General features: G+C 37.2%; 1 protein-coding gene across 5 annotated transcripts; it reads left to right on the top strand.

Annotated features, from left to right (window-relative positions):
• The first annotated feature begins 884 nt into the window (after window positions 1–884).
• LOC127807761 (glycosyltransferase BC10-like) lies at window positions 885–13,156 on the top strand. Of its 5 annotated transcripts, none has more exons than XR_008024795.1 (11): window positions 885–1,039; window positions 1,126–1,428; window positions 1,536–1,652; window positions 2,445–2,545; window positions 3,854–3,925; window positions 4,023–4,104; window positions 4,646–4,726; window positions 5,105–5,146; window positions 5,589–5,648; window positions 5,754–5,895; window positions 11,550–11,696. XR_008024795.1 is itself a non-coding variant. In XM_052345823.1 (11 exons), exons 2-11 carry the CDS (start codon window positions 1,162–1,164, stop codon window positions 12,688–12,690), a joined length of 1,146 nt encoding a protein of 381 aa, XP_052201783.1. In that variant the 5' UTR covers window positions 885–1,039; window positions 1,126–1,161; the 3' UTR covers window positions 12,691–13,156. The 5 variants fall into 5 exon arrangements, 4 of the variants coding, with proteins under 4 accessions (XP_052201783.1, XP_052201780.1, XP_052201782.1 ...); XM_052345823.1 differs by lacking the exon at window positions 5,754–5,895 and adding an exon at window positions 12,511–13,156 and having other exon boundaries at window positions 5,592–5,648; XM_052345820.1 differs by lacking the exon at window positions 5,754–5,895 and adding an exon at window positions 12,511–13,156.
• Window positions 13,157–13,346: the final 190 nt, after the last annotated feature.

Here is a 13,346-nt window from a genome sequence, read left to right as displayed (position 1 = left end):
ACTCAAAACTTTAAAAAGGTTGGAATCTGAATAGCCAAAAACACTGTTATAGTGTCTCAGCGGTCGGTCAAATATATATTTATCTTATGTATTTGTATGTTTTTTTTATTTAAATATTTATTTTTTTTATTTTAATTACATTCATAAATGAATTATGTAATTTTTAATTAATTGCACATCTCGTCACAATTGATCTAACACGTGTGCACTAAAATATCTAAATTACCCTTCATGTGTGTATAAATTGACCATCATATCTGCCACAACTTTTAGCCAACAAGTATAGGCTGGTAAGAGTTAACAGGCGAATGTGGCAAGTGCAGGCTTTCGGAAGGTGAATAGGTGACTTCGTTAATGACTTTGCCTCTTCATCTTCTGTTTTTCCTGACTGATAACAGCTTACACTTACTATCAAGACCTACCTCGTTGCCAACTAGAATCTATTGCAAAGAGGTGATGATTTGTATGCATGTGAGAGATAATTTGGGTATTTTAGTGTGCGTGCAATGAATTAATTGTGACAATATATATAATAAATTTGAAATTATATAATTAAAGAATATAATTAAACTTGAAATATTATGCTACTCGCGTTAGATAATATAACATTTATCTGACACAGACAAATTTAGAGGAGGGCATGAGACCACCCTCTCTCCGCATCTACCTCTTATATATCAGCGTCGAGTAGCATAAATACGAATAACATATCATCTCTGTATAAATAAAATAACAAAAAAAATTAAGTGTAAATGAAATAAACATGGAAATGCGTATTCTAAAATATGTATTTTGGCGGTTAGTGGTCTCATTTGCGTACGTGAACGACGCCGTGTTTCCAATGGTAGACGACGGAACGAAGCATCAGAGGTATTTATTTATTTATTTCCACCGTCATGGCCATGACCATGGGGCCATCCAAATCGGTTCTTTGACTGTCTCTCCACACGGCGGGCCTGGGACGAACCGAAGAAGTGAAAGGCGACGCAGTGTTTCTCTCCTTTCAAATGCTCCTTCTTGTCTCTGATCAGCCTTCAGTGTACAAACCACCGCCCTCTCTTTCCCTCTCAAACTGTCTTCTTCACGTAATACATATGAACTCGTCTCTGAATTCAGCTATTGCAGCTTTGGATTGCAGGAGGTTCCGGTTCTGCGCAATCCATGGCGAAGAAGGCCGCCTCACTGCCTCCACTCTCTACGCGCCAGGTGTTCTGGTTGGGCTGGAGGCTCGTGATCGTCCTCTCCGTCTCTCTCTGCCTCTTCGCTCTCCTCCGACTCCATCGCTACTCTCAGGCAGACCTCTCTCCTTCCTCGTTTTCGCTCTCTCGCAGATCTCGAATTGAATTCGAAGGTCCTCCGAAGGTCGCGTTTTTGTTCCTTGCTCGTCGCAACCTGCCGCTCGATTTTCTTTGGCGGAGCTTCTTCGAGGTTTTCTCTTGTTTCCTGGAAAATTTTCCTGACGTAGTAAAATGGATGCCTTGGAAAATTTTCGTTTGAGGTGTTGGTCTATGTTCATATATTTTGTGGTTTTGCAGAATGCTGATGTGGCTAATTTCTCGATATATGTTCATTCGGAGCCTGGTTTTCTGTTTGATGAGTCGACTACGAGGTCTGCCTTCTTCTATGATCGGCAGTTAACTAATAGTATTAAGGTATTTTCTTCCATCTGTTTACTGCAAAGAGAGACGATTAACCTAGAAAAATCACTCACGGTGTACCAAATTATGGTTTGTTTTGTTCCTGAGACGGAAAATGAACGGTAAAAGATTGCTGTGTCGGGTAGATTGGTGAATTTATTCAAGCTTAGAATTTTGAAATGTGTTCAGGTGTTGTCGCTCATTATTTGTTGCTATCTTTCTAAAAAGATCTCAAACAAGCTTTAATGGAGTTGCAGCGGCTTTGTTGTTTTATAGACTTTTTCAATGGAACCCCAGCTGAGTTTAGAAAAGTAAAAGAGTTTCAAAACGTCTTTTAAACAATATCATAGTCGAGAGTTCCCCATCAAATTTTTCTTTTTTTCCCTCTAGCTCTTTTGCTAAAGATCGATTCTATTCCATTCACTCTCATCACAGTAGCCTTTATTGGTTTTCTTCTTACATGACCAAATCGTCTTAATTATATTTCATGCATCTTATTTTCAATTGGAGTCGCTTCAACCTTATTGCAAGTTACCAAATCATCTTAATCAAGTTTTATGCATCTTATTTTCAATAGAGGTCGCTTCAACCCTATTTTGAATATCCTCCTTTCTAATTTTATCTTTGCTTGTATACCTGCACATCCATTGTAACATTTTCATCCCAAACTTTATTATCTATGGTCTTTTGTTTGCTTTCTTCTTTACTAGGGCTTAATACATATTTGTTTTGCTTTCATGTTCTGTACTGGGAATTAGGCTTTTCTTTTTCTTCTCGTATTTTTTATTTTTCTTAGTGCTATTGAAGGTGGCATGGGGAGAAGCAAGTATGATTCAAGCTGAGAGGTTATTACTAGGTGTAGCACTTGAGGATCCAGCAAATCAGAGATTTGTGCTCTTGTCGGATAGGTTGGTATAAAGTTATCGGAACAACTGTTTGTTTATTCATGATTGATTTTATGCTAGCAGTATATTTGGTTGAGATGTATTCTACATATGCTGTGTGATACCCACTGGATACCATATATCATGCAGTTTTAGTTGACATGGTTAAGATGCGTGAACATTAATTTGACAATCCTTATCAGGCCATAGATTATGTAGTTTTGGTTGATGTGGTGAAGCTATATGAGCGTTAATTTTTTGACAATCTTTGCAGTAGGAAATTCAAGTGCAAAAAATGGAAAATAGAATAGATGAGACCTGACAAAATGTTTCTGACCTGTTTGCTCACTGATTTGTAATTCTGAACATCTAGGAGCCAAATGCCGCTGATAAGTGTTTTGACATTTTTGTTTCCTTTTCTATTTTGTATTGCGATTCACTTGATTGTCATTCAACTGCTTGGCGCTTTTTTTTTTTTTAATTAATCTACATTCTTGGGCTACAAAATGCAGCTGAGATTCTGGACTTACTGCTTCTATTACTCACCTTTTTTTAAGTTTCCCTGTAATTTTATGTCAATTTCACTTAGTGCTTCTTTTATTCCACCCAGCCCCCCCCCCCCCCAACTGCTCTTCTTTAAGTTGGACAGTGCATTAAGATGTTGGCTTGTTTGATTCTAGGTCAAATATATTTGAAATATGCTTTTTGTTACTGTATTTCCAATCAAGGTGGATTTTTGAATTTAGTGTTCTTAAGAAACCATATTGTCACAGCTAGACTGTGACAATTACAACTCTCCTAATTCGGTGTGAATTAGAAGGGATTGCTGAAGAACTGTAGAAAGAAAGAAGAAGGAGATTGGAAAAGAGAGGAAGAGAGAAAGTAGAGAGAATAGGAAATCTGAATTTTGATAGAACTTTCGATGACCGTTACAGGAGGAGCCCATAGCTTATATAGTCTGCTCTTGGGTGCTGCCACAGCAGATCACCTCTCCTATAACAAACCATTTTGTCCTATTCTAGCCACCTTTACACCTGGCAGAACTGTCTTAACTAACTTCCAGCTGGAAATTATAAAGTTACATTTAATAGCAGTAAAGAAAATAGCTAAAAACAACCCAAAATCCACAGCAAAATTGGCCCAAATTTCGGCCTTCTTTTTGTTTTGTGACACATATCAAGTTCTCAGTCAGTGCATCTTTTTCTTTTCCCTCCCTGAACACATTCTTTGTTAGGACATGCCTTTTAGTTAAATCACATGTCATCATGCACTTTCTCGCAACCACACTCCCAGTTCTATTTTTTCTATTCACCTCTCACTTGTATTATGCAGCTGTGTTCCTTTGTACAATTTTAGCTATATTTACAGCTACCTGATGGCTTCACCAAAAAGTTTTGTTGACAGGTAAATTCATTGTCTTAGTTACTTATTTGGTTGTCTTTGATTTCTCCATTCATTGTTGCAAGTTGGCAGTTGGACTTATTTGTTAACCTTACTGCAGTTTTCTCGACAAAAATGAAAGCCGCTACAACCCTGAGATGTCACCTATTATTCCAAAGAACAAATGGCGAAAAGGATCACAGGTTTTACATCTTAGGACTTCATCTAAATTTACCATGAAATTGAATCCACAAGAGCAGACAACCTCAGGGGAGCTTCTTAGAAATCATTTGGTGTGATTCATGTATGAAAAGCTTTACTGATAAAACATTTATATTTTTCATCTATATCCCTAGGTTTTGTAGCCCAAGTTAGGTAACAGTGCTAACAGAAATGGAGTCACCACAATGACAATTAAGATACTAAGAAGAGATCATCTATAATGCCTTGGATATGGTCTGCAGGCTCTATGCCATGAGTCAAAGGCAGAGACAATTTCTGTGTTGGCTTTGTTTTGGAGAATGAGACTATATCAAATGCATAAATGCTGCATATAACAGTCTGGAACTGTTTGGCCAATCCAACGACGACCACAAGCCCTAATCCCTTTAAGTGAAATTGGTTCACAAACTGGACAAAGAATGCGCCATCTTTTATCTTTTACCAATGAAGAGAAGATAATATGACTTCAGAGGTTATGGTATGCATATTTATTCCCTGACTTGAAACTGATTGGTCTTTCAGTGGATTTCTTTAGTACGGAGCCATGCTGAGGTTGTTGTAGATGATGAGGTCATCTTTCCTGCCTTCAAGAAATTCTGCAAGGTATATGATTGGGCCTAAAATAGTTTCCACTTATGAGGAATTCCTTTATTCATGATTGCTTTTATTAACTGCCTATTATAAGTAAATTCTGTGTCCCAGAAGTAACATAATACACTGTTGTATATTTTGCATCTTTGGTACTCTTATCTGGGGTCTGGGGACCTCTCTAATGCTACTCTTGAGACTGTAAATATGTCATTCCCTATACCCTTTTTGAAAGGTTAAATGGAAGATTTAGATCTATGGCCTCTTGATTTTAATTTTAAACTTAAAGAACTGATGGCATTGATGCCAGTTATGTTGGTGTTTCTGTGTTAGTCCATGGGTGTTTGCCAGTCACTTTTATATTAAATTGCTCAACTCTTTATGACTTTGCAGCGTCGGCCACCTGTAGATGCCAGCAAAGGAGAGCAGAACATTGTAAGTACTTTCTGTTTCCTGGATTTCAAATTGACTTAAACTATCTGGTCATTATATCCTTGCACCCTTGTAGATTCATATGTAGGTATTTGATTCTATCTCTTCTTTCATTTTTTGTTAATTATTATTAGTTATTTCTTTTATATTTTGGTGGTGGGGTCAGAACAAATGTATGAATTTCTCAGAATAAACATTAGATGTTTTTGTGAAATTCATATGGTTTCTCTCTTCACTTGTAACTGACATTTGTACTCTAGGAGAATCTCTGACATCTTCCAAGGGTCAGCCCAGAAGCTAAGGGAAGTTCAGAACAAAGTTTTGATCCAATTAAGTTACCAATCAAAAAGAGTGTCTTTGTTTCTGTGTGTTATGTTGCTGTGAACTGCCTGACCTACACCTTTGTGTCAATGAAATTATAGTTATGGGTTTGTATTGAATGCAGAAGCTTCAGAAGCAGCACAACTGTATCCCAGACGAACACTATGTTCAGACACTATTTGCAGTAAGTTATGAATTCCTCCTTGCTCTGTCTTCTACATTATTACTCACTCTTTATTTTGGTTGCAATTATATTCCCCTCTAAAACAAAATTGCTGAGCCTGCAAAGTGGTCTACTTTCGGGCTTAGCGCTTAGCAGAAAGTAGAGCTCTCATGCTTGGCTTACCTTGATTACAAGTACTATGGAGCATGTTTGATCTTTGTCCAAGTGATGTGAAGATGTTGACTCTGAACATGTCAATGTGTAAGAAGTTGAGTTCACTTTCTTATATTTTACACTAACAAGGCCTATTTTTGTAGGTTTCTTAAGACTTACAAGACATGCAGATGTGTTAAAACAAAATGAATGGAACATATCGATGTATTAGCCCTAAAAATTTATTACTTAAAGGACCTGAAAAAGTACAAAAACCGAACTCTTAAATGACTGATCACTTATTTGTTATCTTCCCATTGAGTTCCACATCAACATCTTGTTGGAGAGAATATGACCTCTAGCTTTGACCTCATCAACATTGAGAGCTTTTTTTTATAATGGGATTGCCCACTGTGAAATACCAAATTGATGTAGGTCAAATTTTCATCGAAGTTCTTCAAGAACATGTGTAAACAAAGGGAAGGTATAAATACAAATGAGATGAAATGTTCTTAAGGAGATGTAAGAAGAGGAAGATAACATACAGAGAAGGTATACATAGAGCTTGTGACGCAATGTGTATTACATGTGTAAAGAAAATACACAAAGAAACCCTTAAAACAATAAGTTTCAATTACCTTTGAGAGAACAAACTTCAACGACCAAAGTTGGATTCTCAACTAGGCGCAAAAACCGAAGCTGCTTACTGGAAAAAAACGAACTGGTTTGCTGGAATTTATTGAATAAAAAAAACTGATTACAACTCTTAACTTCTAGGTATATTTATAGAGTTTGGCTAATCCATCTAATACTTGTAAACAAAATCCAACTAAAATCATAATAAAAATAAAAATCTAATCAAACATGAAGTAGAATCCTAAAACTTATGAAGTTTCGCTATTGTTCTAGCGTTGTTTGGGCCGTTCTGGACTGCCCAGCTTAGGTCAGGTCGGCCTCCCTTGAGCCGGGTCTTGGATGGGCCTGGTTGTCGGCCTTGGGTTGGGTCTTCAAACAGGAACAGTGACCCCATCATTCACCTCCACTTAATTTAATCTCGAATTATGATCCGGGTATGACAACACTGCATTCGACGAAAACAAAGAAAGATCAACAACATTAAAGGTTTTGGAAATACCCATATGATTAGGTAAATCCGCAACATAAGCATTGTCATTGATCTTCTTTGTGATCTTATAAGGACCATACTTCTTTGGCTTGAACTTGTTTTGTTTTCCTGTTGGAATCCTTTCCTTTTTCAAGAATACCTCGACCTCATCTCTAACCTCAAATACCTTGTTCTTCCTATGCTTGTCAGCTGCCGCCTCGTACTTCTCATTCGTTTTGTGCAACTTTTGCTTGACATCTTCATGAACCACTTAAACTTGCTCGGCTAAGTCGTTAGCTGCAACACACATCCTCCAACTCCTATCTTTCTTTGGTGTCAGTAATGCTAGCACTACGCTTGGACTCATGCTAGTCTGAATGTGCCCTTTCTCAACAATTCCTCTATCTGCTCACGCAAAATCGCATTCTCCCTAGAATGCATCTTGTAGTGTGATAGGTTAGGCAAACTAGCACCAAGAATCAAGTCAATGTGGTGTTGAATATCCCTCATAGGAGGTAGCTCATTAGGCAACTACTCAGGAATCACATCATGAAATTTCTCCAACAATCCCTACACTTCCACTGGAATTTGATTCACCTTCAGTGGTTCACTCACGCTTTCCCCCTTGACAGCCAACAAGTGAATCTCTCAAGTATCCCTACACTCCCTCACAAACTCAATGTGCTTATGTGTAATGGTAAGAAAATTTCGCCCCTCCACTTTAGAAGCTTTGGTTTGGTTCTTTTCCACTATGGGTAACAAAGTATAACGCACACCATTTTTCTCAAGCTGATATGTGTTCTTCCTATTCGAGTGCTCAGCATCCACATCAAATTACCAATGCCTCCCAAATAAAATATGGCAAGCATCCATATCAATAATATCACAATAGACTTTGTCAGAGTACTTACCAATAGAGAAAGACACCCTACAACGTTCATCCACATGTATGACACCAAGTTCTTTGATCCATCCAATCATGTAAGGGTTTGGATGTTTTTTAAGAGTTGGTTGCATCTTCGTCACCATATCTCTTCCTATGATGTTCTCTTGATTTTCACTATCAATAATCAGCTCAAAGATTTTTCCTTTAACTGTATACCTCGTGCGAAAAAGCTTATGCCGCTGAGTAGTATGTTCATTCTTTTGAGATAGCATTAACTTCCTCACTACACAGGTATGCTCTCCATGTCCATACTCTCCTTCGTCATCCTTCCCATCAGACCCGCAATATACTTCCTCTTTAGCAACATCTTTCTTCTCCCTTTCTATAATATTAACTAATTTTTTCTCCTTGGGAATTCACTAGATCAGTGCTCGACCTTATTGCACTTAAAACACTTTAAGAGAACAGGCTTTGCATAAAGGTTATTGGATTTTGGAAGATTAAAAGTAGTACCTCGAGTGTTTTCCCCTATTGTAACCTTATTAGGGTTTAGGATTGACTATATTAGGTGGATTGAAAGGTTGCATTCCCTGAATCGACTTGCCTCCATCAAAAGTTGCTTGTTTATTTTCATTCCCGCTATACTGGCGATAGTTATCATTGCTAGCTCTCTCACTTAACATTAACTCAGCCTTGAAAGCTAAGTTCCTTGTTTCTTGCACACTCAGAACCATCTGAACCCCAATTTTATCACGAATAGTAGGTTTTAATTCATTTAAGTAACGAGCTACTTGTTGATTATCACTTTTTGACAATTGATTTCTCTTCACCAATCTAAAAAACTCATAGGTATATTCATTCACACTCTTCATTCCCTGTGCACATCTTTGATAGGCTTCAAACATGTATTGTTCATAATTAGGGGGTAAAAACTTACCTCTTTAACAGCTACTTCATTTGTCTCCATGTCTAAATTAGATGTCGACCTTCCCTCAATTGATCCCACCAAACAGATGCACTGCCCTTCAATTTTTAAGCCACTAACTTGACGACTTGTTCATTTGGGATCTCTATGTATACGAAAAATCGGTCAACCTCAGTGATCTAATCCAGAAACCCCTCAATATCAGGATCTCCACTAAAGGTAGGAATATCAACCTTTAGTTTATACTTATCGTTGTCCCAATGGTTGTGTTGATGCACATTCCTCCTAACCCCTCTACCACCAAGGTTAACTATTGCTCGACCAAGATCATCCTCTTCATCGCTATCTTCAATCATTGGTCTTCTAGGATTAACAAGGACATGATTAATGGGTGGTCTTTCCGCTCTGGCTTGATTCACCCCATTATTCAGGTTCCTATCATCATCAACTTGTAGTAAAGCACACCAATTGGTTGTTAATTTGCTCCAATTATTATTGGATGGTACAAGTTACTTCCCGCTGTTCTTCAATTTCTCTCCAAACCGTGGACAACCTGTGATCACCGTCACGAGACTTGTTGCTACAATTACCTTCAAAATTTGTCATTTGATTGGTTGATTAACCGCTTTGATACCACCTGACGCAGTGTGTAACGCGTGTGTAAAGAAAACACACAAAGAAACCCTTGAAACAATAAGTTTCAAGTACCCTTAAGAGAACAAACTTCAACGACCAAAACTGGACTCTCAACTAGGCATAAGAACTGAAGTTGCTTGCTGGAAAAAATTGAACTAGTTTGCTGGAATTTATTGAATAAAAAACAACTGATTATAACCCCTAACTTCTATGTATATTTATAGAGTTTGGCTAATCAATCTAATACTTGTAAACAAAATCCAACTAGAATTCTAATAGAAATAAAAGCCTAATCAAACATGAAGTAGAATTCTAAAACTTATGAGGTTTTGCTACTGTTCCAGCGCTATTTGGGCTGTTCTGGACTGCCCAGTTTTGGTCGGGGTCGGGCCTTGGATGGGCCAGGTTGTTGGCCTTGGGCCACGTCTTCAAATAGGAATAGTGACCGCATCAGCTTGAGGGAGAGAGAGAGAGAGAGCAAAGAGAAATGATAGAAAAGAGATGAGACGAAGGGGTGGGGAGGGAAACCAAGCTCTTCTGGGTATTTAAATTTTATTATTTTTTTTTATAGATTTTTCATATTCGAACTTCGTTGTATTTTTACTAATAAGGCCTGTTATGGGCTTACAAGATTCCTAAAATAGATACTCCACAAGTCACAACTAAATCTAGTTAAAAAGTAATCTAACACTACCAAAATTTTGTTACTTTTAAGTCTTTTAATCATAACAACCATTACGAGGTGAATGTTCCAAACTCTTAACTTGACAAAAAAGAGAAGAAATTGATCAAATACTCTGTAGAAAGACTAATCAATTTATATTATCATCTTTCACTATAACTTACATCAACTCAACTACATCACCTATAGTGCCGTACCTGAGATTTTGGGGCCCTGAGTTAGAAATATAAAAATGGGGCCCCCTGAATCGTAGTGTATATTCAAATTTTATTTTTTTATAATAAAATATCAAAAAAATAAATAAATATTCATACCATATCAAAGAATAAAATAATTTTTTTTCAAAATGATTAATTAAAAACTACTCTTTTTATAATTTTGAAGGCAACAATATCAATCAAATTGTTCGAGCATTTTTTTTTAATAGATAACATAATCTATCCATTCAATCTGTCTTATCACATAATATATTTTAAAGGGTCAGCTATTACGCGCGTGTCTTAACCCATTGTTTGATCAACTAATACAACATTTTAATCTATTTATGTATTGTAATTAATCCTAACTTTTAGTAAACACTAAATCAGCAACATCAGCAAATATCTATATATATATATATATATATATAACGAGTTTAGGGTTGAGCAGGAACCAAACTCAATTGGTTGTGGCATTATAAAAGTGTTAAAATAAAAAACAATTATTGAGCCTTAACTATAATAAGGAAAAGTAGTGATTTACATAGGTGTTTTTGAGAGAGAGAGATTGCAAGAGAGAGAGAAAGAGAGAAATGTTAGGCATTCTGCAAATTTTGGAGAAGGAGAGACTTTATACAGGGGGTAAAACTATCATTTTAAAACAGGGGCAAAATGGTCAATTTATCCCCAGATTTATGGGCCCCCTAAATTAACAGAATTTTTGGGCCCTGAGACAACTGTCTCTTGGGCCACACTGTAGGTCCAGGCCTGAACACCTAACATCTAGTTTTTGTTACATGATGGTTGACTTATGGGATGTTAACATAAAATGCCATAATAAAATATGCATGGTATTAGATTGAAAGAAGCAGTATCACAGCAAGTGTATATCCAAATCTTATGAAGAGACAATCCTACATGAGCTGAAATGGGATACGTTTGGTCCCTGTTTGATCTGTCAAAGAAACTTGAGCATGTGGCTAATTGAGTTCAGATCATTAATCTGTTTCCTCTCATTTTGATGGATGTGCGTAATGATTGGGCTCAATGAACCTAAATTACTAATCTGTTTCCTCTCCTTTTGGTTGATGTGCATAATGATTGGGCTCAATGAACCCATAGCCTGTTCGGGTATCGCTCAAGCTTGGCCCAGTTCATATTCATCCCTTGCCTTCTTGACAAGCTTAATTGATGATCTTTTTTTTTTTTTTTTTTTCCATTTTTGGTCCTTAAATAAATCATGTTATCCTTCAATTTTCTTTTCCGAGTACTTTGTTATGGATCAGCAGTTCCAGTTGGCAATCTCATTTCATTACTGTTCTTTGTTTCTTTTGTCAGATGGGCGATCTTGAAGGTGAACTTGAACAAAGAACATTGACCTACACTTTGTGGAACCAACCTAAGACAAATATGGACAATAAAGGTTGGCATCCTATTACATTTGGCTATGCAGATGCAGGTCCTCAGCAAATCAAGAGAATAAAGGTGATTATTTTAAGTGTCTCCCTGTTACGTGATTGCTAGGTTGGAGAGATCTGGGTTTTATAGACGAGTAGGGATGGTGCATTATATTTCTCATTATGAATCCTTTTGGCACAGTGATAGTTATAGTGCCTTAATTTTTCAGCTTCCCTGGAATTCATCTCCTTTGTTTTATTTTAAAATTTTCATGATCCACATTCAGATAAATTGATCAATGTCACCTGGACAATTCTCTTTGTGAATGTTCTAAAAGACTGCAGTTGGAATGCTCAATTTCTGTGGTGTATAACTTTTCAAGGCAATTGTTACATGGTGCTGGTATGCGAATCACTGTTCTGATATCTCAATTTTGGTGCCGCTTGGTTAATTACGTATGACATCCTTTTCAAGACCAGGATTGCTACTAAAACTACAAGAAGCTCTACCCACAGCCCTTTCACTCACAATGTAGGCCTTCCAATGGAAGGAATTGGTTAACTCCCCTAGCAGTTGCTCATCCTTGTATGTAGGAGCAAGTTAGCAGATAATAGAGGAAAAATATAATGCTTAATAATCAATGAAAACCACAGGGTGGCATCTCGAGTGACAAATAAAGGCAGGGTGCACGCACTATCTGTGGTTATTTGTGATTGTATTGTTCTCGTGCTTGAAACCCTGATTGACTTTTTTCATGCTCTACTTTGTCAAATTTTGTTGCCGAAAATATCTAAGTGTTGTTCTATATTTTTTTTTATAGGATATACTGGATTAACATTCTGTTACGTTGATTTTGAATCTTCTTGACCCTCTATACTGTGGCCCTCTTACAATTTCACAGGATATCGACCGTCTACACTATGAAAGCGAACACAGGACTGAGTGGTGCCGCAATAATTCTACACGTGTCCCATGTTTTCTATTTGCAAGGAAGTTCTCTCGTGGAGCTGCCATGCATATTTTCAGCAATGGCGTGGTTGGCCCGTTTGACGTCTCTGCACTAATAGATGCACCACCATGATCTTTCTTAGATGCTCTGATGTTTCATTGGTTAATAGCTTATCATAACTTAAATAGATTTGTTCCGATAATAGAAATGCGAGGGAAAGTTTCGTTAAACAAGAAGGTACAACCCTGTAGCAGCAGATGTTTAATGGTGAAGGGAGGAGAACTGTATGGGCCATGGACTATTGGAAATTGAAGCACGTCAGTCTCTCGGCAGATTTATTCTTAAAGCTTGTTCTTCAATTCCCACTTTTACGCCCTGTCTACTCAGATTAGTACTAGACTACTGATAACAATTCAACAGAACAGCAGGAAGAAATTAAAAAAAAAAAAAAAATCATTCATTACAATATAGCTGCTGTTTGACACCGACTAGCAATCAAGAAACCAACAGATTCAATAACTACCCTTTGGAATGTCCAATGGGTGGAAGGCAAAACATTTGTTTTCTTTCTTTGGTGCAAAGTTGTTGGGTTATTCTATTTCCTGTTTGTTATATTCCTCCATGGCTGCTGCTGCATCTTCTTCAATCTAGATTCACTTCTGTTTACTCGATTCTCTCCATTTTTTGCTAAAATAATGATGTCACGGTAAATTTATCAACTCCTGGTCACCCTTCCAATAAGTTACTACTCCCAGGACATCCATGGGATTCCTTGGCTCATTCGATAG

The sequence above is a fragment of the Diospyros lotus genome, chromosome 8 (genome assembly GCF_014633365.1).
Source record: "Diospyros lotus cultivar Yz01 chromosome 8, ASM1463336v1, whole genome shotgun sequence".
NCBI lineage: Eukaryota > Viridiplantae > Streptophyta > Magnoliopsida > Ericales > Ebenaceae > Diospyros > Diospyros lotus.
Note: the sequence above shows the minus strand (reverse complement) of the source record. Positions and strands in the feature narration are given on the sequence as shown.

What these genes read in the sequence shown, in the direction of transcription:
- LOC127807761 (XM_052345820.1), top strand. Translation starts at nt 1,162, where the DNA reads ATGGCGAAGAAGGCCGCCTCACTGCCTCCACTCTCTACGCGCCAGGTG. An exon ending in GCAAAGGAGAGCAGAACATT is followed by an intron (nt 5,147 to 5,588) that starts GTAAGTACTTTC and finishes TATTGAATGCAG; the next exon opens with AAGCTTCAGAAGCAGCACAA. An exon ending in ATGTTCAGACACTATTTGCA is followed by an intron (nt 5,649 to 11,549) that starts GTAAGTTATGAA and finishes TTCTTTTGTCAG; the next exon opens with ATGGGCGATCTTGAAGGTGA.